The sequence below is a fragment of the Calypte anna genome, chromosome 3, assembly GCF_003957555.1.
Source record: "Calypte anna isolate BGI_N300 chromosome 3, bCalAnn1_v1.p, whole genome shotgun sequence".
Taxonomy (NCBI): Eukaryota; Metazoa; Chordata; class Aves; order Apodiformes; family Trochilidae; genus Calypte; species Calypte anna.
This window is the reverse complement of record NC_044246.1, coordinates 105,422,261-105,448,143: the sequence shown is the minus strand read 5'-3', so window position 1 is coordinate 105,448,143 and position 25,883 is coordinate 105,422,261. Positions and strand designations below refer to the sequence as shown.

At 37.7% G+C, this 25,883-nt stretch overlaps 1 protein-coding gene across 10 annotated transcripts in view; it reads left to right on the top strand.

Annotated features, from left to right (window-relative positions):
* Nucleotides 1-25,883, top strand: part of PUM2 (pumilio RNA binding family member 2) — a 68,482-nt gene that overhangs the window by 14,687 nt on the left and 27,912 nt on the right. For 7 of the 10 annotated variants that reach the window (XM_030446647.1, XM_030446649.1, XM_030446646.1 and 4 more), the window contains exons 2-10: nt 6,195-6,263; nt 12,175-12,280; nt 12,573-12,760; nt 13,386-13,558; nt 16,532-16,802; nt 17,088-17,181; nt 18,965-19,090; nt 20,260-20,399; nt 22,910-23,048. In XM_030446647.1, the coding sequence (XP_030302507.1) occupies nt 6,213-6,263; nt 12,175-12,280; nt 12,573-12,760; nt 13,386-13,558; nt 16,532-16,802; nt 17,088-17,181; nt 18,965-19,090; nt 20,260-20,399; nt 22,910-23,048 (1,288 nt within the window). In that variant the 5' untranslated portion in view covers nt 6,195-6,212. The remainder of the gene's footprint in view (nt 1-6,194; nt 6,264-12,174; nt 12,281-12,572; nt 12,761-13,385; nt 13,559-16,531; nt 16,803-17,087; nt 17,182-18,964; nt 19,091-20,259; nt 20,400-22,909; nt 23,049-25,883) is intronic. The other 3 variants (XM_030446644.1, XM_030446642.1, XM_030446645.1) reach the window with 2 other exon arrangements.

Below are 25,883 nucleotides of genomic sequence, written 5' to 3'. Positions count from 1 at the left end.
AATGTTTCATGAATTCCACTAAACATCGTTAGTAGCACCTACTATTCTGTTGTAGGGAGGTGATGCTAACTGACTAGCTAAACAAGAAAAATTTAGATTTCTAAAACTAAATAAATGTATAATGTACATGGACTGAGTAATCAGCAGCAATTACACAGATCCACAAATCTGTACTCAAGAGTAAAAAACTCTTGAGTGGATAATTTCTTACATGATTAAAAGACTTTGCTGAGAAAACAGCTAAATTACTTAGTATAAATAGTGTGCCCATTTACATTGGAATGTGTCACTAGCTCTTCAAACAGAACAAGTGGTGTGGCTGTTGTAAGTAGTTACAAAATGTGGTTTCAGTGCAGACACACTGTTATTTATGTGAATCTGGTTGTTCTTCCAGTATTTGACTGTAGGGATTGTAATCCTGAGCTTGAGGACACCTGCTAGTAGTTCAGAAGAACTTGTGATAAACACTTCTACCACTCTCAGAGTGAAGCTTGGATTTACTGAGTGGGAAGACAGGCATGAGGGCCTGTGCGAAAAAGAGATAAATTTCTTTTGTAATGGAAGTGTTCATGTTGGGTATGGGCAACAAGTGCAGTTACCTGTTTCTTAGTGCACATTTAATTCCATATTTGCGAGCGAAACCCAGAATTCCTGAATCTTGTTAGGCCACTGAAGCATCGTGTAGCTCTGAAACAAGTGGCAAGATGTGCTTCGTTTTCATCTGCTTTTCTACATGGGAGATGGTGTCCTGTTGTTCTTGCTGCTTATGGTCTGTTGCAAGTAGATCTGTAATTTCCAAACTTGACAGTGATTTGTGGGATGCTCTCCAGCATAACATTATACATGTATTTATTTTATATATATATATATATATATATACACACACATGCTTTTTATAAAAACCTAGGAAATTCTTTTTTCCTGTGTGCTTGCTTCCAGATTACTCATATTCCTACTGAAAAGAAAGCAAGCAAACCATTTGGTCACTGTTGTGTATCAGCTCTTAGGATCACCTTGCCCCTTAATGACTTATCTCTGTCAGCAGAATGGGCAGTGCTTTTGCTGAATATATATTTATTTTCCCCTTGATACATGGTGCAGAAAGCCTATCTTGAAATCTTCTGGTTACATTATTTTTATTGTTGGTGTCTTTAACACTGGTAAGATTGCTTCTTTGTCATACCATACGATGTTCACAAGGAAATAAACTACAAGAATATTAAGATTTGAAGTGATTGCTGAGCCAGCCCAACTAAACAGACAAACTAAATTTTTGTTAGAGCATTTGAAAGTGTTATTGCTCATATGGGGCAAAAGTACAGTTCCATCTTGGAATGAGTTAAACCTCAAATATAGGGATTAAAGGATTACTCACTTGCCTGCAAAAATAACACTTTCCTTTAATTCAGTGAGAATTTGTAAGTACTTATTGGGGGTGGATATTATGCTTTGGAAGGTATATCCATAGAAGCATGTGCAAGAATTGAAAATCAGTTACTTAAGGAATTTCCTTATGGGAGATGCATCTAGCCAAAGGCAGCTTCAATAAAAGAATGCCTTGTTTTCACAAATATTTTCACAAATATTTAGTATTTTGTAACTAACTTGTATACAAAACTTCCTCCAGCTATGACTCCAGTACTTGCCTGCTCAGCTGCTGAGCAGCTTTTTTTATCTGGATGCACCAGCATCAGCTGGCTTCTCAATAAAGATAAGGAGATTTTAAGTTATTTGGCAAAATTTTATGGAGCAGAAATCTCTATATGCTACCTTACTCTGAACTTCAATATTTGCTAATACAGTCTTGGGAATTTACAGTTTAGGCTTGTTGTAGAGATTTCCCTTATAAATCTTACTACTCCCTTTCTTATAAATCTCTACTAGATTTACATTTAATTTTTTATTTTGTATTAAAATATTTTTATTGCTGAGTACCCATCTGAAATGCTAAATGAGCTTCTTGTATATTTAGTGAAGTGTCTGGCATGGCTATACAAGACAGTGTTTAACTATGTAATGCATTTTAAAGTACAGCCATTTTAGTGTTCATATAATAGTTAAAAACTGGCTAGTAAGTCTCTGCCATAGGCATGTAGCACATTAGATGGTAGATCCTGCAGAGCCACCACTGGAGAAAATTGCTAAAAGGGTATTTTGTGTTCAAACATTCAGCAAAATAAAGAAAAAGGCTTGAGTATTTGCAATGCAAACAAAAGCTTCATTTTCTTTCAGTCATGGTACCATAACTGCCAGGTATCTTGTGCTGATTCTATGGCCTAATACTCTAACTTCAAAACACATCATTCTTCTTGTCAGTGTGGTTAAAGTATTCACCTGGGGTGGGACAGATGAGATTTGGACATGCTGAAAAAGTGTCTTTACTACTTTCTGGTTAGCTGGTTTAACCACTTTTGACTTGCAAAATGAAGTCTTTCATTTCTCTCTTTTTTGTTGTTGATTTGTTGTTAATTTTCTCCAGCTTTTTTTTTTTTTTTTTTTTTTTTTTTCAGTGAAGGTGCTGATCTTTGCTTTTGCAAGAAAATGCTAAGGAGCTTATTTCTGACAGTCATCAGGGTTATTATAGAGAAACTTCTCTCTAGATCTGGGCATCTAGATACCAGTAATGGATATTATTTTAAGCAGTGTTACTTGTGGTAATCCTAGATGACTGTCCAGTCAAGTCTGACTCCTGAATTCTGTCGTGAGTTATGGCAGGACATGGTTTCAGGTTACTGGTTTATCATCTAGTTGCTGCTAGGCAGGTGCTCCTGCTCCACCTTGCTCCAGACCAGTTTCTTTTTGTTGTTTTCCCTGTGTCAAACTTGTGGTCTCACCTCGGTGTGTTCTGGCTGGTTTGACTGCCTGATCTGGGGAAATCCTCCTGCATGGTAAAAGAAGGAAAAATGCTTTTGAATCAAAGCTTTTACTTGATGATTACCAAGTTCATTGGAAGGGGAGTGGTAAAAGCTTTGGGGCAAAAGGTGGATTGACTGTCCCATCAATCAGTAGCTGGCTCTGTCATGGACTTGATTTATTAGTTGAACATGGCAGAATTTAGGACTGAGGATTTTCTTGTAGACATAGCACGAGGTAGTAGTGAAATACAGTAGAAATAAGAACTGCTATTAGTACTAGGAGCTTTCATGGAGTAAAGGAAAGGGTTTTTTTGTGAAGTCTTCTAGATTTTAAGAAAGTATTTTGTAAATTTCAGGTGGGGGGAGAAAAAGTATAAACTTTGAGATAAACATTACTAGAAACATTTTGGTTTTTTAAATTCATTGAAATCTTGTTCCTAATGCTATGATGAAAAATAGAGTAACACATGCTGGTATCTTGTATCCAGTTTTTGTGGAAGGGGAAAAGATCAGAATCATATAGGTATGTCAAAGAGGAAAAGCTCATGAATACTCTTAACCCATTGTGTCTATTTAGCAGTGTGTGAGGAACTGTTATACCTAAGGACAGCTTTGCTGTGTAGTAGCCATTTCTGCATAATTTGGGAGCCCTGTGTAATGATCTGGTGAATATCAAGTGTGGAACCATTTCCAGCTCTGGCAAGGCTTGTTACCATTCAGCTCCTAAAAACTAATCCCAAAAGCAAGTAGGGGGTAAATGGAGAAAGAATTTTCAGAGTAATCATGAGGAAGAAAAAAGATGTCAACCAAAATCAGGAAAAATTTGTAAATGTTGAGCAGTGTGTTTCATAGGGTTCTTTTTTGATTTGCAAAGTAAGCCTGTGCAATAGGGAATGAATAAAAATAGAGATATTATTTTCAAATGTTCTGAATTTGAGGTTTTAAAAGCATGTATTAAATGTTTATTTCTGGAGCATGTGATGAATGCTGGCACTGAATTAGAGCAAATGAAACTTCCTGGCAATAGAGAAAATGCTAATAAAAGTTTCTCCTTTGTATAGAGGTCATGTCTTTATTTGTAGTAGATACCACTTAACTATCATTGTTCTGGGGGTTTTCTAGTGATGATGCTAGCACTGAAGAAAGCAGGTCTGCAGAAGATATTACTGCTGCCTGTATTTTCTCCAGTCTGTAAACTTATCTGTGAAACAAGTATTCATGACAGGGGCCAAGATTCTGTGGGCTGCTCTTTTTGATGGAAACAGAAACTGATACCCTCTTTGCTATAGTTAAAGGACTGTATTTCTCTTGCTGCTGATAGCTATAGGCAGCAATAACTTAAATTTCATGTTTATAAGAATAGGGGCAGTGAGCAAAATCTGTTCACAGTGCAAAGGTTTATATACAGTTTTGAGAAGCTTAAGTTTCTTAGAGTTGACACTGAAATGCTCAGGGGAAAAAAGAGTTTGCTGTGCCCTGATTATTGGATTGCCTTTTCTTAGAAGTGTGTTGCCATGTCTTTGAACTTTTCTGAATTGTGAAAAAGAAGCATTTGGTATTAGATCTTTTAGCACGAAAAACCCAATCAAACAAAAAGAAGAGCTAAAACACAATACTACCACCATCAAAAATATAACCAACCAAGAAAAAACACAGCCAAAATAATTTAACTGCATGCACAAAGATATTATCTGTTGGTGCCAATTAAAAAAAAAAAAGTCTTTTGTGTAAATTTATTTTTTTAATATTTAAAAAATGTTTTTATCTTTTTAAAGGATATAGGAAAATCTGGTTTCAGTTTTAAAAGAATAAAATAAGCCTAACTGAACTGAATGTCAGCATCAATGGAAAAAAGGTCAAGGTGCTGCTTCCTCCCCTCACCTTGGTAATTCACTATGAAACTGAATTTGCTCTTCAGTAGCTCACTTAATTTGTTGGGAATTGGTTTCAGAATTCATCCTAACTTCTCTTTCTGAGGAAATATTTATTTGAGGAGAAATAACTGCTTTGAGCTGTGGAATTTCCTACTCCAAAGAAAATTATGGAGATAACCCCAGAAGTTAATGGCTTATAATGATTATGGGGCAATAGCAATATTTTGAGAGCAGACTTTTGAACATAGAAAATCTATTGACAGGTAATTAGCACTTCTCCAATGCTAAGACAGAATTGGACAAGTCATTTCCACCAGAGTGTTAAAGGCATAAGGTTGTTCCTTTGCTTGGTATTTGAGGAGTTTTGAAAAGTGATCTTACATTGTTACCAGCTGTATGGATTAACTTCATTTTGGTTCATTTTTTAATGTAAACAGATGGGTGTATTAGGTGAAATTGACTCTATGAGGGACTGGTATTAGGAAGGAACATTGAATTTTACTTTGAACTTGAATAATTTTACCATTTTATCTTGCTGCATCTCACTGTTGAGAGGAAGAAAGAAAAGGGAGAAACAATTCTTAATTCCTGTTTTAATTTTTCTAAGCTTTGAAAATTCCTTGTGGAAAACCATTTTCTCAGAACAAAATGCACCCAATGTATTCTGTCTCTGTGCTCTGGCAAAGGAGATGGTTTGTTGCAGCAGCAACTCTTGCTTTAGTAATATACCATTCATACAACACACAATTTTTATTTCCTGGAATAAAACTTGAGATATTGTGATAATTCAGTCAGTTACTAGGCTTTAAAAGCACCACATTGCAAGTAGCATTTGTTACCTGGCTGGTGAACTTTTCTTTGTTTGCTGCTAAGTGCACTCAGTAACATTGTGTGCAATGGCTCATCTCTTTTCCAAAGGATATTGTGTGTCCAAATCTGTAATTTCACATTTTATTTCTTTTTAATTCTTATTTGTTGCAAATAGTAGTCAGGAACTGGGATGGGCTACGCAGGGAGGTGGTGAAGTCACCATCCTGGGAGGCATTTAGAAACCATGTAGATTAGGTGCTTCAGGACAGGCTCTCGTGGTCATGGTGATACAGATACTTTAGAGGTGGAGGGGGTATTGATGTTAGGGCATGGTGATCTCTGATCTTTTCCAAACATGGCAGTTCTGTGATTCTGTGAAATGTAATACTGAGTTTCCATAGTGAGTGATAGCCATCTGGATATATGAAGATGAGAATTTTTAAGTCTCTTGGAATTTATGGCATGTTATTGTGTTTGCATGGTTCATTAATTAGCCACTAACTGTATCCGTTCATGGAATCTAAACTCATGTTCTGGCTAGATTGAGCAGCAAATTTTGTGTCCTTTCAATTGTCAAAAATCACGTGGAGTACTACAAGCTCAACTTTTGAAAATATATTTGACTAATAGGTTCCTCTTTTTTTTTCCTCTGCAGGTTCGATCTGTGGATGAAATGAATCATGAGTTTCAAGCTCTTACCCTAGAATCTCGGGGAATGGGAGAGGTAATTGTTGAGGGCTGAAAATTCAGTTGGTGGTTTGGAAATGTTGATAGATTTAAGAGTTCTTAAATATTTTAACATAAAGCAAAGAGCTTCTCTTAAGGGACCGAAGTGAACTTTCAGGCAACCAAAGTTTGCTGTTCTAAGTTGAAGATAAACACTTTGCAAGTATACTGGGATGGTTCTTCATCTACTGTGTTACTGTTTCAGTCTTACTAGATTCCTGATACTCTTGGGGAAGCAGCAGGATTTGAAAGTTTGTGCAGTTCCGTGTAATGAGTCCTCTTTCTTTAGTGTGTATCTAAGCTCATGAAACAATTGTTTACTACCTCAGAAAAGCCAAGGAGACTTGCATCTGAAAAAATTTAGGGTTCAGAAAATGTGAAGTTGGCATACCCATACAGAGATCTGTAGTAAATTACTATGTTTTTACTGTCAATTACTTATTAAAAGATTTTTACCAGGGTGAAGAGTGCTATTGTATAACCTAACTGGAGGAAAGAAGGACTTTTTTTGATGGATGTGTTTGGTTTTTAAGTCAATGTATGCAGGGAGAAAAAATTAAGGATGGCAGGGGATTTAGCTCCTTCAAAAGCAGTTCCCTGAACTGTTCAGAAATTAATGAACATACGTTAGGATTACAAGCCCAGGCAGGACATGGTAGTGAAGTAAAAGGATACCAAATACTGATCGTTTTGGCTGGGTGATTGTCCTCTTGTACTCTGTACTGATGAGGCTGCACCCTGAATACTGTATTCTGTTTTGGGCCCTTCACTACAAAAAGGACATTGAGGTGCTGGAGCATTTCCAGAGAAGGGCAGCAAAGCTCTGAAAGGGTCTAGAGCACAAATCTTACAAGGAGAAGCTGAGAGAACTGGGGCTGTTTAGTCTGGAGAAGAGGTGAGGGGAGACATTATCATTCTCTTACAGCTACCTGAAAGGAGGTTGCAGCAAGGTGGGTTCCAGTCTCTTCTCTCAAGTAACAAATGATAGATCAAGAGGAAATGGCCTCAATTTATGCCAGTGGAGATTTAGATCTGATACTGGGGGAAATTTCTTTATTAAATTGGTTGTCAGTCACTGGAACAGGCTGCCCAGGGTAGTGGTAGAGTCACTATTCCTGGAGGTATTTAACAGATGTGTAGATCGTGGTGCTTAGGGATGTGATTTAGTGGTGGACTTGGCAACGTGCTAGGTGAACACGTGGTGGACTTTGATGATCTCTTGGTCTTTTCCAACCAAAGCAATTCTTTGATTCTGTCTAGCTAAAAAATTTTCCTGAATTTTAGAATTCTTTTTGATTTGTTTTGAAATTTTGCAGTTATTTCTTTGGGGCAAAATCAGCTCATAATTTGTTGGTCATGATTTGATTTATCTGATTCAGTTGATAATTGAACCAGTCACAATATTTCAGCTTTTCTCTGTCTGGATAGATTTTTTCTCTGAACTGAATTTAATTTCTTGTTCTTGGTTCTAATCCTTTTTAGTCTATTTATTTTCCCAACTGGAAACCAGTACTTGACATCAGTAGGCTTACTTTTCACATTATTACTAAAATCAGGACTGTCAACGAATCCTTAAGCAAGTATCTCTGCCATGTGCTAGTGTAAGGGAATATAGTAAAAAATCTGTTTTCAGTGTATCATAAAACATTTTGGAAATTATACATAAGGGAAAAATCTTCATGTTAAGCCATCCATATGAGCTGCATTCAGATAGAGCCTGGTATCAGTCAGTATCAGGAATCTTTCTCTAAATGTCTCCTAAAATTTAGTAGCTTGGTTAAACACAGATGAAGCTTTTGGATTCAGCTACCCTTAAAGTCATGGTAATATTCTGGAGAAATACTGACACATGGTGCTATTTTTCTTCTCTAGGCATCTGTTTGCTATATTAGGGCCAGCATAGAGGGCTTCAGGACCTTTACTGCGACCTAAAACAGGCACACATAAAATTAATTGCTGAACAGAATATAAAACTATATCTTACAAAAACTTACAGGGTCAGAGCACACACAGCTTTCATTTTAAGGACAATGTATCCATTTCAGGTGTCAAAACTTAATTCAGAGAAATTGTAGAAGGCTCTGTAGGAATAACTTCTAATCTTATAAATAAAATGCTTAATTCAAGAGTCAGTAATGGAGACAGATACTTATCAGAGAGCTGGTTAAGAGGCAGCTTTAGTATAATTGGTTATTATCAATGCATGGATAAGGGCTTTGTTCATTTGGCAGAAACATAACAGGGATCAGTGCTCATACTGAAAAAGACATTTTATTTACTGTTGGAAGAGCTTATTAAGAAACAGGGAAGTCTTTTCCATTATTTGGAGCTAGAGTTGGATGTAACTGTGAGCAAAGTTTATTTTGTATTTTATTAAATGCAGGATATATTGACCAAAATCTGTGTTATGGAAGGACAAAACACAATGATTTTAGCTACTTTCATTAATTTATAGTGACTTCTTGTTTAAGTCTTTCAGCAGAACTAATTAAGTAGGTTTTTTCCTTGTCTGTTAAAGAGGAAAATACTTGTTCTTCTGAAAAGTACTTTTTCTTTTTAGTTCCACAGTGAAATAGCTGACAGCTGCTGGGGCAGCTCATTTATATGTCAATCCAATAGCTAAGGCATCCCTTTAACCAGAGCACAGTGTATATCTTATTGGTCACCTGTCAAAAGTAGGTAAATGTACAACTAAATCACTGCCCCTCAGGGAGGTACAAAATTGTAAACTTAAAAATTGCATTTGTTTAAATATTTGAGGGAGTTTGTTATGTAGAACTTTTAATTAGATCTGTTTCAGTAAGTCTGCTTGATCTTCAGTAGCATACAGTTTACCATTAGCATCTTGAGGTATAGATGATGGATTATATTTTGTGTTAAATATACACAAAGATACTCTGTGCACCAATGTACATGAAGACCACAAGGAGTTGAATAGATCTGTTTGAGAGCATGTAGTTTTAAAAAAAATCCAACCTGACAAAAGAAAAAGCAAGCATAAAAAAATCGACAAACACCAACACACACACAAACAACCTCTCCTTTTATCCATTGTGGAGTGTTGCTACTTTTTACTGGTAGACAGCTTTTTCCTCTGAGAGAGATCCTGAAAATGAGTTTTGAAATTCAGACCAGTATTACAGTGTGTCCTGCTCTAAATTTGCATGTTGATCTTAACATTATGTTGTCTGAACACCTGTCTGATAGTGGAATTAGTAATTTCAGGGCAAGCATACTTCAAAGTGATTCCTATTTTATGACAGCCAGTGTATCACTTGATCTGTTTTAATTTGACAAGATTATGCATTAGCTTATTATAGCATCACTTTTGTATTTCTCAGAGCTTTCATCTCAGCAAAACACATACTTGAACTTGGCTTAGGCTGCATTTAAAAGAAAATGTGGTTCTTTCTAACAATGAAGATTTCAAAGATGTCATGAAATGCTTGCTTGTTACAATATAAAACTAAAAATTATTAGTAAATTGAATAGGCTGATCTGAAACTTTAAATCTTTTGCTTTTAGTTGAACCACGGTTTTAAGATTCCATTAATCTGTTTTTCTGTCCTCTCATGGCTAACTTCATCACTTAAATTCAGGATAAATTTAGTATCCCTGGTGCTCTCTATCTATGTTGGACTGACACTTGATGATGACTCTACCCATGTATTGGGATGGTGGGCATCTCTGTCAGGGCAGGTGATACCAGTGTAACACTGTTGTAAGTGTAGTACTCCTACAGATTTATTGAGGTGTAGGTGTTAATCATCATCCACCCTGAATCCTTTTGTGTTAATGAATTTATAAAAGGAACCAAGGAATTGCAGTCCAGATGTTTTCCTTTTTGTAAGAGCTCTGGGCAGCACAAAACCAGGAATCAGCAATCCTTAAGTTATTCCAGAGGAGCTCTCATCACCTCTGTTTCAGTGTTAATATCCTGTTGATGACAGTCCTGTCACTTTCTTTAAGCTGTTTTAATGAGCTCTTTTAATGCCATATAGAGAAATACCTAAAAAAACCTCTCCTGCTAGTAGTTTCATCAAGGCTTATACAAGAGTATTTTACAAGCTTTATTAGATTACATTTGGTGTTCTAAACTGACAAAATTTTAAAATTTTAATTGAACTTTATCTTTTGCAAATTTGATGGATTACTGTGCTGTCTGCAGAGTTCTTCCCTGACTCTTTTGCTAGTTCTTTTAATTGTCATTTCAATTGGTGAACCTTGCAAACTAGGTAATACACAGTGTGACAATATGGGTTTTCAATTACCTGTTGAAGGGGTAATGTGATACACAGAGTTTGGCATTTGTTACTGCTACTGTAGGGAAAAACTAGAGGAATAAGGTAAAAGTATTTAAAAAAAAAAAAAGATAAAAGAATTCTGACATTTGGAGTATTTTTATTTGTGCCATGCTTCTGTCAAGTGGTGTTGTCTTCTTAATGTCTTCAAGTCTGTCCTTGAAGACAGTAGAGTAAGTGATACTGGTCTAACTTGAAGCATTCTGCTTTAGAAGTAATAATGAAAAAAATCATAGAGCTAAATGAGTTTGTTGGTATCATAGAATGGTTTGACCTTTAAAGGTCATCTGTTCCAACCACCCCACAGTGGTGGGGTGACATCTTCAGTGTCATCTGAGCAGTGACATGAGCAGTGACATCTTCAACTAGGTGAAGTTTCTCAGAGCCCTGTTCAACCTGAGCTTGTGCCAGTGTTTCACTACCTTCACTATAAATGTATTTATTATATCTAGTATGAATTACCCATCTTTAAGTTTAAGACCATTGCCCCTTCTCCTGTCACTACAGGCCCTTCTAAAAAAAATTTATCCCTGTCTTTCTTAAAAGACCCCTTCAAGTACTGGAAGGCTGCAATAATGTCTCCCTGGCACCTTGTCCAGGCTCAACAACCCCAAGTCTCTCAGCTGTCTTCATAGGAGAGGTGCTCCAGCCCTCTGGTCATGTTGGTGACCCTTCTCTGGATGTGCTCCAACTGGTCCATGTCTGTCATGTGCTGAGGACTCCATGGCAGGATGCAGGACTGCAGCTGGGGTCTCAGAGGAGTGAAGCAGAGAGGCAGAATCCTCTCCCATGCACAAAAAGAGTGCAGTCCAGGGTACAGTTGACTTTCTGGGCTGTGAGTGCACATTGCTGGGTCTTGTCCAGCTTTTCATCCACCAGTTACCTTCAAGTCCTTCTCCTCAGGGCTGCTCTCAGTCCCTTCCTCCCCAGCCTGTATTGATACTGGAGATTGCCCCAGCCTAGATGCAGGATATTGAGCTTCACCATGTGAAACTTCATAAGGTTGACACAGGCCCACTTCACAGTGTTGTCCAAGTCCCTCTGGATGGCATCTTGTCCCTCAGGCATGTCTACTGCACCACTTGGCACTTCAAATTTGAATGTCACATGTTGGTAGCCAACAAATCCCTGTGATCTAAAGGAGTTGACTTGTCACCATAAGTACTAGTCACTTGCTAAAATTTGGAACATGATGCCTTTCTAAGTGAACAGAACTTTACAGTGAACTGCTGCTGTTTCTGATTATTGTGATAGTATTAGCTGAAGGCCAAGGTTTTGAGCCAATGTGGAAAGAGAGTGGTGTTAGTTGAGGTTTCTGAAAGGAATGGCTTGCCGTAACAGGGGGATTCATTTTAGCTTTTTTTTCACAGCTGATTTTATATTCCATATCTCTCCCTCATAACTTGAGGATCTCTTGATTCAGCATCATACAGCATCAGTTTCTCTAACAGAACATAACTTCAAAGTGTTGGATCATTCTTACCAGTGCATGTTTCCTTATGCAAAGTTGACTTTGGTATCTAAAATGAATAGTTTGCATATCCTCTTTAATAGTTTTGCCCATTTATAAGCACATTTTAAATAAAACCATTTTCTCTTTTGGAACAGCTTTTACCTGCCAAAAAGTTTTGGGAACCTGATGATTCAGCAAAAGATGGACAAAAAGGGATATTTCTTGGTGATGAGTGGAGAGAGACTGCATGGGGAACTCCTCGTAAGTGATTGTGTATATGTATTGAAAAATCAGTCATGTTTTTCTAAATGTTACTTCAAAGTAAATCAATATTATAAATTTTAATTGTGTACTAAGTTTCATTTTCCTTTCATTTAAATTGTGAGAATGTACACTGCACTCGTAGTGGTGTTCCAGTAACACTTTTTGAAACTGGGATTTGGAAATCTTAATTTAATTTTGGTTTTGTTTAATATTGTCTCTAATGAAATGTGAAAACATCGCAAGTTGCATTTTTAAATATACAACAGTTTGATTTATTTGTTTTCAACAGACCATTCTATGTCCCAACCTATTATGGTACAGAGAAAGCCTGGACAAGGTTTTCATGGAAACAGTGAAGTAAATGCTGTATTGTCTCCACGATCAGAAAGTGGTGGCCTTGGAGTGAGCATGGTAGAATATGTGTTAAGTTCCTCTCCAGCTGATAAATTGGATTCCCGGTTTAGGAAAGGAGCTTTTGTAAGTAATGCAGTGTGCTAAGCTTGCCTAACCTACTATGGTCTTACTGTCATATGTGGTTTTATTTTCTACTCTGTTTGTCCATATTCCTGTTTTAACTCTTCCTTAGAAGGAATAGTGTAGTTGATACCTTGGTGTTGTCCTCGGTTAGAGGGGGCAGAAGAGGGAAGGTGGTTTGGGAATCTTAATGGCTGTCTTAAATATTTTCCTAACACCTTTAGATAAAGGTAGGAAAAAGATTGCAAACAGCTTAATTTTAAGATATGTGAGGGGCTTTATTATAGATATTCCTATTCTGTGTTTCCATGTGGGTTGATTTTGTACTAGATGTTTTAACTGTATAAAATAAAATGTATCTAATTCAAAGTGTTACTGCTTTAACAGCACCGCTATAGTTAAGGTTGAGTTAGCTCTTCCATTATAAATCTTGGCATTCCTTTTCATATTTTGGCAGTTATTAATTGCATGTGGTTGAAACTTGATGACCAAGTTACCCACCAAATGCAATTTCATTGAAAACTGTTTGTATTGTTTACGTGCACTGTAGTGTAGAATTAGGTCACCTTGTGGTGCTCCTATTGTGTTCTGTTCAATATTCAGAATCAAACAGATTCTTTTTCCTCAGGGCACTAGAGATGCTGAAACAGATGGACCTGAGAAAGGAGATCAGAAAGGCAAGGCTTCTCCATTTGAGGAGGACAAAAACAGAGATCTTAAACAAGGAGATGATGAGGATGTTACTAAAATAAATGGCAGAGGTTTGCCAAATGGAATGGATGCCGATTGCAAAGATTTTAAGTAAGCTTTTAACTGTTTCTCAAGAAGACCAGCATGTCTCTTAAGGGCATTATTACAGTTCTGGTTTGTGTGTCAGCTTTAAACATTACCCAGCTGCAGATTGATTCTTCCTACCTCACATCCTCCCTTTCCCACTGTGCCACGTGTTTCTTAGGATGTCATTAATGTGTGTGTCACTTCTCATGAGACAAATTCATTGTAATATAGTAATTATTTAAAGTAAATTAGTATCTTCAAAAAGTGAATTAAAAGAATGGAAACCTTAACCCTTGTCATTTCCAACTAAATTACTTTCTCTCTCTGCTTCTTTTTAATACTCTAACTTTTGCATCTGATTGCTTTTGTAGAGAGTAAGTCCTACAGAATTTTAATTTTCCTTAAAAGTTTGCTAGTGTAAAGCACAGCCTAACACAATTGTTTCCCCTCAGAAGTCCTTATAGAACCTATTTATTTGACTAAGGAGAAACAATGTACTTCCCTATTCACAAAGTTAAATGTCACCTGTTTGCAGTATAGAATGGTGCTGTGTTCTGGTTGTTAGGGACAAAAGAATTGGACCAAGATTAAGCTTTTGAACTGTGAGCTAGATGACAGCACGACCACCATGTTTTTTCCTAATACTAAACTGCATTTTAAAATGGGTATTTTTAAAGGACTAGTCATTGGTTTTAGATTACTGTAATGCATTTTTAGCTGTCATACAGAAGAATTAACAAGATCAGAGTGCTGCTCATAAATTTATTAATGTCATGAGCATGACCAAATAGTTGTGGTTTCATTAATTCATAATTGAACAAGTATATTAAAATGCATGTTTGAATCCTATATGTATTTCCTACCCTTTTAAAAAATGTATTTACCTGAGGCTAAGGAAGGTTTCTCCGAGTCTATTTTTCAAGACATATTATTGAAAAGCACATAATACCAAGCATATTACCTCAAATTAGCTCCTTTTGGATGCATGCTGCAAAACGCACAATAAACAGTTACCTTCTGTATTATATGTAGAAAATGCAGAACAAATCTCCCCCTGCTTTTCTTCAGCAGTATCTATTTCAATATTGAAATATTCTTTCCTGTATTTAAAGAGATAAATGATATAAAAAAAACATACAAGTGCAAAACAGCATCCAAAGCCAGTAAACCTCTCAAAAAGAAAAAAGCCAAAACCAAAAAAAAAAAAAAAAAAAAAGAAGCCCATCTAATTGAAATGGGTTATATAAAATGGTGGCATAAAGCCCTCCAAACAGTTTTATAATTGAAGTATTGACACAACTTTAACTATAGCAACAGAACAGCACCAATATAGGGAGCAACCTATATTAGAGAAGTATTAACTTTGTCCTGTCCTCCTCCTTTTATTTTTATTGTACTCAACAGCTTTTTAACACTAAAACTATGTGCTGAAATAACTGCCTTTTTTCCTTTTGTTCTTCACTTTGTTGATAATGCATGTCACTTGAGAAAAATAAGGAGTATTAAATGGCTTCAAACTCAAGTTTTGTACATTGAGCAAGAGATGGTTGCCAGCTGGAGTGCTTAGATGGTAGCCAGTAAATTCTGGATGATCATCATTAGGTTGGTTGTTACATGAAAAAAACTCTAGTGTTTTGTCCAAAGTAACAGATTGTACGTTATTGTTGAATAAGCTCACTAAAGGACTGCTTTCTAGCTGTACAGTCTTTAGAGTTCATATTGGCAAATACATAAATACTGCCAGATTTCTTTGCATTCATTTTGTGTTGTAGTGATGAAGAGATGGTTTGGAGCCCTGAAGAGGGAACAGGAAATACTAAGGCTGTGTCTGTGTGTTAGAATTAGCAATGTACCATACTAGTCTGTCAGTGTTCTGCTAGAATAAATGCATTTTCACCCTGCAAGATGGTATTTTGTGGGTGAGCCCAGTTTTTACAACTGAAGTTAACTTAACTGGAAATTGTATGTTACCTGAGAAACAATATATAATTGAGTTCAGCCAACACAATAGTGCTATTAGGAGATCATAGAATCTGTCACACAGCTCCTTACTGGAAGCTGACTTATATTTTGCCAGTAAAAATTTGTAGTCTAAACAATGTTGCATGACACAGAAGGTGGGGTTCTACTCCAAAGAAAGGTTCCCTAAATCTAACCACGTATAAGCTTGGAAATCTGCTTGGGATGCGAGTCTGTTGGCATCTCACTTCAGGTATTTCCCTGTAGGCAAACATTTCCAGCTCCATTTCCAGCCTTACTGTCAACAGAAATCAAACACCTATGTGTTGTTTCTTCCTAAATTTTTTTCTTTTTCTGGAACAACAGGCTATATTTATTGTTAGGAAAACTGAGGTTGAATCACTTTTTGAAACACTTTTCCCCTGACTGATCATCTGGTGTAGTGCAGTCTGTTAAATGAGTTGTGTAGGAAATTAAATGTTTTAGTCAGATGCTAAATAAGGCAGCTATTAGTCCATGTTACAGTTTAAAAATGTATTGTTTGCTTTTGAGATACGAAAGATACTTCCTGTATTGTATGTTTGTTTTTTCCAAAAAGTTTTATTGTCTCTTTCTCTGCATTTGCATGAGGTGCACTTAGCAATTTCCTTTTTCTTTCAAGTTCTTCTCAGTATGCTTTTTTATAATACCTGTTGCATCTTAAGTGCAATAAAGAGTCCTATCAAAAGATGCAGGTGACTGCAGTTCACTCCATTTCACTTAAAACAGCCTCAGATATTAGTTTGTTTTTCTCACAGTGATTTGAACAGCTGTATAGTCTTAAATTTTAAAAATATAAATAAAATTAGGCTTTGAAATGCAGTGTGTTCTTTATATTGAGCCATCAGTGCATGCTGGCTAAAATTGTTAACAGAGGGGGGTGACAGACTGATTTTTAAGTCTGAGTTCAAAGATCCTTTCAAAATAGAGATGTTGTACTCTGTCCATGGACAGCTTTATTTAAGGCTGAAGAGTCTGCTTTGAATGTCTTCTCCACAGTCGTACCCCTGGAAGTCGCCAAGCCTCCCCAACAGAAGTAGCTGAACGTTTGGGCCCCAATCCCAGCACCACAGAAGGATTAGGTCCTCTTCCCAATCCTACAGCCCACAAGCCTCTGGTAGAAGAATTTTCAAATCCAGAAAATCAGAATCTAGATGCCATGGAACAAGTTGGTCTTGATTCTCTACAGTTTGACTACCCTGGCAATCAGGTACAAATGGACTCTTCAGGGGCTACTGTTGGACTTTTTGACTACAGTTCTCAGCAGCAGGTTAGTACTGGACTTGAAAACGTATCAGATTGATCATTTAGCTTATCTCCTTGATAGTAAGTCATTTAAGTGTGTAATGCATTTAATTTTGTTTCCTCTGTGACTTAGTCAAAGGCAAATAAATTTATATTTTATCTAGAAGGATATTGGTGCATAGTTTTCTAATTTAGTAATTTACTAGAACAGCAGCTTGGTTTAAAATCTATTTCTTTGTAAAGTAAATCATAGTATATGATAGCCCTGAATTTTGGAAACTGAAATGCATGGTTTTTTCTTTTCCAATAGCTTTTCCAAAGGACTAATGCTCTGACTGTTCAGCAGTTAACAGCAGCCCAGCAACAGCAATACGCACTGGCTGCAGCTCAGCAGCCACACATAGGTGAGTCTTTTGTGGAGTACAGCAAGCATCTCTGACAAAAATGGGTTATTTTCATACCCTTTCCATTTTACTCTCAGTATTGTAAGTCAAATAGATACTGATCAATTGGCCCATTTTAGTGGCTCTCCTGAGAGCTGCTCAGGATGACTGCATGAGACTGTCCTGTCCTTAAATAAAGCTTTCTGTTTTGTAAATTTTTGCCTACTTTGAACTGTTGCATACAAAGAAATAAGAATTATTTTCTAGCACAGAAGTTAAATTTCAATGAGAGAAAAAATAAAAAAGCTTTTTTGCTATAAATAGTGATAGAAATACCAGCTTTATTTACTAAAATAACAAAAATATGCAGTTCTGTTATTCTGTTGCAGTTTGGTATTTTTTATAAGCCAGTTTAAAAACATTATCTGGTAGGATTTTGAACTAAAACTTTTGATTAATTCATTCTTCGCTTTGATTAATTCTTCTTTGTTAATAGCACACCTTAAACAGATAGCTCTTTATTCTTGCAGATGCCTTTCTTTGTGGTGGAATTATTCTTTAGCAAGCATTCTGTAATGGCTTTTAAAATAATTCAGTGAATTAATTAAATACATGAAGTTCATAGAGTGGTCTCAATTTAACAAGGCTATATTTCAGAGACAACAGTTTTATTCACTGCTGCAGGGAAGGCTTTGAGAGATGAGAGAGGTTAGAACAGGCATGGAGTCAGTTCCTTTTTTGAGGAAGGGAGCTCCTCAAGTTCTGACACTGTGGGGCAGGTTTAAAGATTCCTGCCCTTCTCAGGATCAGAAGGGCAGACAGAAGTAGGAAGCAGCATCTCTAAAGGCATGTGTCCATGATCTCCTGCAATATGGTGGAAGTTAAACTTTCCTACTGTCTTGTTTAGATGGATATTAAGATTTATTCAGTCAGGGATCCAGCAGCCTATAGCTGGGGTTTAAAAGTGGCAGCTTTCAGTGTTATGTAGCTGTCTAATGCAGTCATAGAGCTGGGAGCATGACAGATTGATGTGGTGTCTCCTGCCTGTCTTCAACTTCTAAACTGCAGAGAAGTCCTTACTTTCTTAAAAGCAGTCAGATACATATTGCTTCTTTGAAATGCAAATTATTTTGGTCCACATGTTATTAGAAACTTAGAAGCCTCCTGTTAGGAAGGAGGAACATAGTTTGATGTGTCCTGCTTGCTCTCCATCTCTCCTTAGTGTTAGAGAAAGTACACAAACCCAACCAACGGGAAAAACCTTGGCAGTGATGCTTTGTTGGACTCTAGTTTTCAGTTACAATCCTTAGGTTAATTTTAGTTTCTTGACAGTAAGATAACATCTCACAATTGATTTAGTAAAAGCTAGATACCTGATTTAAACTATCTGGTTAGGTTCTTTTCCTGTTAGTGAAAAGAGATTTGTGTCTAACAGGTGATTCTCTTTTCTGGCTGATTCACTTAAGCCATTGAATGATTTGTCTGATACAGATTTAATTGTAAAACTTAGAGTGACTTTTAGATAGTTTAAGTTGGGGAAGGCGAATTCTGCTTTGAATAATCACTTCTGTATGAGAGTGGGTAGATCCATAGGAGATAAATCAGAGGCACAGGATTAGTAAGAAGGAACTGGAAAGAAGAGATGGAAGTGTTGATTTCTGTAATGGTGTACCTGCTCCTATAGAAACTCCCAAAGTACAAGCAGTTCTGATTTTAACAGATATGCTTTGTGATTTGATTGGTTTGAATATAATGATGCTTGCTAAGTATGTGAGCTATAATTAAATTCTGTTTATTACTGTAGCAGGCGTATTCTCAGCAGGCTTGGCTCCAGCTGCTTTTGTGCCAAACCCATACATTATCAGTGCTGCTCCTCCAGGTACTGACCCATACACTGCAGCTGGATTAGCTGCAGCAGCTACCCTGGCAGGTAACTGAACACTTTCTAGTGTCTGTCTTGATAATTCTACTGAATTAAATTAGAAAAAAGATGAAATCCTGTTTATTCTCTGTAAATATATTCTTAGGAAGGAGGGACCTGTAGGAAAATCAATACTGAAAATTTTTACTAAAATGTAAAAGGATTCAGTTTCTGCTCTATATGGATTCTGAATATTTCTTCCCACTGGACTTGTATATGCAACAATTAGGTTTCTTCTGTTCTAAAAAAGTTTGTCCTTAATTAAGGTTTCATCTGACATTAGTAGTATGTATTATTTTCAGAAGATGAGACAACTGCTGCCCTTTCCTTGTATGTTTTTACTTGATGAATTAATCTTCTAATTCCAGCCTTCCTCATTCCCAGTGGGCATGAGAGTAAAGATGGTCACCAGTGTGCTAAGAGGCCCAAACAACAGATAGACCCCAAGCCCTGGAAAATCTCTTAAAACATTGCTAGATACCACTGTGAAACAACACTGCTGAGTATTCAAGTCCCAGCTAGTGCTCAGACCTGAATATAACACTTGGAAAAAAAAACAAAAAACCCAAACCTCTCCAGTTGGTGGTTTCAAAGGCAAGGCAGTAGAAAGAACTAAAATATATGTATACATAATGCATAATGTGTACAATACAATGATACTGAGAGCTTCTCTTCTGGGGGTTCTTTACCAGCACACTGGTGGAGGTAAGTGTGCCTGCTCTGAAGAGTGAGACATGATATGCAGCAAGGCAGAGGCAAGAGTCATGTTTATAGGCAAAGGAAGCATAGAGAAAGGAGGAATAATAAAGTCTCAGTATATCACTGCCAGGAAAATTAATTTGGTTAATTCTGTGGTCATCTGAAATAATCTATTTCCAACCATGGAAACTGATTTTGAGTGTTCTTTGGAACACAAGCTCTGGTTACTTTTTGTTCCACCTAAATCTCACAAAGGTATTTACTTTTCTATTTACTTTTCATAGATGAGGTATGGTTTGATATGAATCCTTTAACTGATTTGTGTCCATGTATTAATATGGCATTTATATGGGGATTCTTTTTAATAAGAATTTCTGTTTTGGAATCTAGAAGATAGCTAGTGAGAGATACTGCAAAAAGTATAAACAGTTCTTTTAACTAGCTGCACTGGATGGAATAATAATGCTTTCTGGTTTTAGGTCCTGCTGTGGTTCCACCTCAGTATTATGGTGTTCCATGGGGGGTGTATCCAGCCAATTTATTTCAGCAGCAAGCTGCAGCAGCAAATACCACAGCAAATCAGCAAGCAGCTTCCCAGGCACAACAGGGACAGCAACCGGTATGTTCTTCATAAAAGGGAGATGTATATGTAAAGCTTTACCTTAAACATTTTCAGTACCTGAAGATCAGCTTCTAGAAAATTTTAGGTAGTTCAGATGTTGTGTTGTATCAAGGAATGCAAAAAGAAAAGAAAAAAATTAGCGCAAAATGGGGGGAGGGAGGAAGGAAGGAAGGCTGCCTCCTTGTCCTGAGCAGGGAGACAGCTCCAGACCAACATGGGATGGCTCTGACTCAACTGGAGTGTTGGAGGCCCAACCCTGTCACCTACAAGGGCAGCCCTCAGGGAGCAGGAGTGACCCAGGGGCAGCAAACAGGATGGGCACACAGGGTGTGCTGCAGCCTTTTGTGGAGCAGCTCAAGCAGGCAGAGCAGGCCAGGATGCAAGGTCAGCTGCAGTCTGTTCCCTCCCAGAAGGTAACTTAGCTGTGGTTTCCACTCCTTCCAAAGCCAGGGCCAAGAAAACTGTAGCAGCTGCAACTGAGGTGCCCCAGCATCACACAGCTGTCCAGGTGTTGGGCTGCACAGAACGTCTGAGCCCGTCACACCAGAGGACAGCAGTCAAAGCAGCTGTGTACACTGTGCCCAGGTGAATGACTGCTGAGTCTGGTGGTAGAGCTGAAAGAGGAGGTGGAGAGGTTGAGGAGTATTTGCAGTTGGAAATATTCAGCAGGTGGAGGTGCCACAAGAAGCAGAGGACCTCCTGCCCCCCAGGCAGAGGGAAGGCACCAAAGTGACAGGGTTGAATGGAAACAGGTCCCTCCCTGGGGTGGCAGGCAAATCCCTTCCCAACCTCTCCCACCTTCCCAGGTGTCCCTGCCCATTAGATATGGGGCACTTGAACTGGAGGACCTGGTTGTTTAAAAAAATTTCATCCGAGTTTCCAAGGCAAACAGCCTCATGCATTAGGACTGCTCCTTTAAAAAAAATAAAAGGAGGGTAATTGTTGTAGGGGATTCCCTCCTGAGAGGAACAGAGGGCCTGGTGTGCTGGCCAGACCCATCCCACAGATAAGTCTGCTGCCTCTCTGGGGCTTGGGTCAGAGCACTTGGAAGCTTGGAAGCTCCCAGCTCTGGTAAGACCCTCTGATTACCGCCCATTGCTGGTCATGCAGGTGGGCAGTGATGAGGTTACCAAGAGAAGTTCCAAGACATTAAAAGGGGACTGAAGGGTGCTGGGCCAAATGGTAGAGGGTTCACGAGCACAGGTGGTGTTCTCTTCAATTCCTTTACTGGCAGGGAATGCTGAAAGGAATAGAAAAGCACATCTGATCAACAGGTGGCTTAGAGGCTGGTGCCATAACTTGAATTTTGGGGTTTTTGATCATGGAGGTGTTTACATGGCACCAGACCTGCTGCCACAGGATGGTGCAGAATTATCCAGAAGAAGAAGAATTTTTGGCTGAGAGTTGGCAGGGCTCATTGATAGGGCTTTAAAACAGGTTTGATAGGGGAAGGGGTTAACAATCTCACAAATCCCTGTGAACCCTCTCACACAACCCACTAATAGGTTAATAACCAGAGAAGTGGCTGAGGATGGTCAGATACAAAAAATGAAATGTAATTGCTTGACTCTCTCTCTGAAATGCTTATATACTGATGCTTGGAGTATGGGGAATAAGCAGGAGAAGTTGAAAATCTGTGTTGAGTGTGTTCAAGGCTATGATAAAATCTCTGTCATTGAAACATGGTGGAACAGCTCCCATGACTGGGATGTTGTCATGGATGGCTGTGGAATATTTGGGACAGAGCAACAAGGCAAGGTGATGGTGTTGCTCTTTATGTGCGGGAGCAGCTGGAATGTACTGAGTTCTGTCCAGGGCTGGAGGCAGAAGGGATTGAAAGCTTGTGGGTAAGAATTAAAGGGCATGCAAATGGGGGTGGAACTGTTTGGGTGTCTACTATAGATCACCAACCCAAGAGTAGTTTCAAGAACGTAGATGGCTTTCCAGTCAGAATCCCAGATATACTCTGTCAGAACACAATACAAGAAGCCTGTCCTGCTTGGTGATGTTAATGTGAATTCCTAAAACTTTGTGTATGCATTTTTTTACAGCACTGTTGGCAGTGCAGTGTTAGATGAGTTATTACAAGCTCTGAAGTATTCAGACCTGCATCATTCAGTTGCCTGAAATTAATGTAAACAAGTGCATTTAGCAGGCAAGGACTGACATTCAGTTCGTAAATGCTGTGGGTTATAAATATATCAGTGTTAAAGATTTTCTTCATTAGTTTTTACCACTGATGGAACAACCAGAAGTTCTGCTGTCCGGAGTGGGGTGAATGTTTTATTGTGACATTTGTCAGCAAAATAGTTTATGCCTTTTATTATTCTTCAAGTATATATATCCTTGAAACCAATAAGGTGGACTATTCCCTGAATGAAATTCAGAGCTAAGTGGCATCATATATGCAAACCAGCTGTTCTAGATTTTCTTTAGATGTTTTATGGCATATAATGGGGTTGCTTTCTGACCTTTTAAGGAAAGGGTCTCGTTTTGGTCTTTTCCAGGTTCTTCGTGCTGGAGCAACTCAGCGCCCACTTACTCCCAACCAGGGTCAGCAAGGGCAGCAGGCAGAGTCACTTGCAGCAGCTGCAGCAGCAAATCCAGCTTTGGCTTTTGGTCAGGGTCTTGCTACAGGCATGCCAGGTATGTTGTTACCAGTGGGTTTAAAGAATCACTGACAGTTAAAATACTGGTGTTCTTAGGTACCAGACTAACTATCAACATCCTACTGTGCTTATGATAAGCTGCTTAGAATTGAGTTTTATATAGTTTTTATATTCAGTTGAATTAAAATACTGATGTGGCATTCTTAAAGCACAAGAATTTCCTCTGGTATTTTTAATTTGGAAACATTTTCTCTGTATGTGTTGTTACAGATGTATGCACAAGGAGTATTGCAGATTTTTGCAGGGTAATTTAAAATACAATGAAGGTAGTACATGGTGTCTTAAAAGGTCCTGAGCTGTCTGAATGGTGGTTACTCTGATGCAACAGGAAGTATTAATTTATCTTTCTGTAGTAATTTTTTACTTTTAGCATATAATAGTAATAAAATAAAATCAGAAGCCAGAATTAGGAATTTTAAAGGAACATTACTGCTTAATCATCTCTAAAGATCACAATATGCTTGTTGTAGAAGCACTCCAAAGCTTGGAGCCTCAGATCCAGTAAGTGTTGCTTCTTGTCTGAGTAGTGGTTATTCTGAGTCTCAGTGCATGTGCAATAAATACACAATGTATCAGCTTGCAGTTCAGCATCACTTTTTAGTGTTTGGTACAACTACCTGAGAAAGAGCAGGTTTACTTGGTGGTTCTTCAGAATGAAAGTTAAGATTTTACATAGTCAAGTCAGATAAAGGTGGTGGTAGCTGCAGATGCATTTGACTTGTACAGGTTCTCTCCTCTCAGCACTACTGTGAAAAACTTCACATGCTGTAGAAGTTAAGTTTGTTGCTGGATGCTTTGGGACTAATGAACGCTTGGCCTCACATGATGAGATTTTACACCTCTAGCTGCAGAACAGATTGACACTTGTGTTTTTCTTATCTGTTTGGTTTTATAACTGCCATTTTTACTTAATCTTACTTGTATGATCTTCAGGTTTTAGCATCTTTCCCTTTTGCCTAAAATTGAGGAATCAGCTAAATGTGTTGTCACAGCACCTGTCAAGTGGTATCCAGGCCTCCCCTTGCAAAAGCCTCAGAACTTAGCAGTACCTTTTTTGTGTTTGAGGTTTTTGTGGGGGGTGATGCTCGTTTATAGTTACTTATTAGTTCTTTGTTTGGATATGGAGCTGTAAAATCAGCTCTAAAACTCTATGGCAGAGTGGTCCATGCCTTGTAAAAAGCCTGTGACATTTAGCTTGAGTGGGATCAACACTGGAGACCTCAACTCAACCCAGACTTCTGACTTCATAATGAAAAGACATAAAAAGAACACTATTTTCAAAAAGAAAAGTATCTTAAAGTAAAAGATAGTTCTTAAACCCTCAAGAAGGCCCCCTCTCCAAATAGATGGTTCAAAGCAATACTGAGTGGTCAATTAGATAAACTTTGTAATCTTTGTAAACAAACTCTTGTAATGCAAGAGTGTATTCTGTGAGGATTGGACTTGAGGATGTTTTTCCTCCTCCACAAGCCTGGAGAGGTTTTCTCTGAGGGCTGGAACCTTCTTTTTCTGTTCCCACTGTAGGTTACATCTTTGTCCCATCAGCTGCATATGTGGATGGCCACAGTGTGAATGTATTTCAGAGTGATCTAGAGTAGGAATTGTGTGCAACAAGCACAAAGTCTAAGCAAAAAGGAGATTTATTTTCAGTCATCATAAAGCTGGTTTTGTAGTGAGTCATAGATGAAGGAGGATCTATGGTGATGAACACAAGCCATTTTTAGATGGGAATTATGATACTGTTTTAGATGTCTGTATTTGAACTAGATACTTGAGGCTCCTTTTGCAGTTAATGAAGAGAAATAAGTTTTAGTCTTGGTTTGATCTGCCTCTGTTTTTGTTGCATGATGAATTGTGTTTTGCTCCAGAGGTGCCTTTTTCTGTTCACATACTGTAAGATCGATTGAAGACCACTAAATTACAACTGGATACAAAAATATGATTAAATGAATACTAGGTAGTAATTACTGAACAACTTATATAGTATAATAAACAAGAATAGAATGTGTGGAATTCTAGTTTCAATTGATATAGATGTTCTATGGGAAACAAGGTCCAAATTTTGAGTTTCAAACTTTTGATTATTCTTTTTACAGTGAGAACAGTTTGGCTTTACTGTGAGCTAATAAGAGTATATATTAAGCTCATACATACTACTGTCTTTAAATCGTTCCAGCTGCTTTCTCCTTGCCACAGCCTTCATGTTTGATGAAATAATGATCTATCCCAACTATGGGATTGTTTTATTTTGAAAATTTCATGTTTCAAGTATTTCTGTATTAACTATTGAGGGAGGTCTATTTCTGTAGCATTTCAGCCACCTGTCTCATCCTAAATGTAAAGTGTCTGAAAGCCAGGTTAATTTTCACTTAAAGTTCCTTTAAAATTCCAAGTTCTTTTTTAAAACCTTCTGATATCAGAAGTCAAATACATTTTGCATTGAAGCTGTGCAATTACGTTTGTAATTATTCCAGTCCTAATTCAGCACATCTTACAGTAACAAGGATTCTTAAAAAACCACATTTTGATAGAATTTATGTGTAAGACAAAGTCAGAGGGTACTCCAAATTTTGTCATGATATAATCAATATACTTTATTTTCCATGAATAAAAGCAATCCTGATCACAGATTGTCTGAACTCACTTAGTCATCCAAATTCAGGAATTTGCATGTGACCTCAGTTATCTTAGGAGCCTTTGTGTTCAGTGGAGATCTCCTCATTGCAGAGGCTGCAAAGATACTCAACTTACCCTAAAATAAATGTTTGATTGTGGGTCTGGTGAATCCCTCTGGAGGCTTTAATGACTGTGT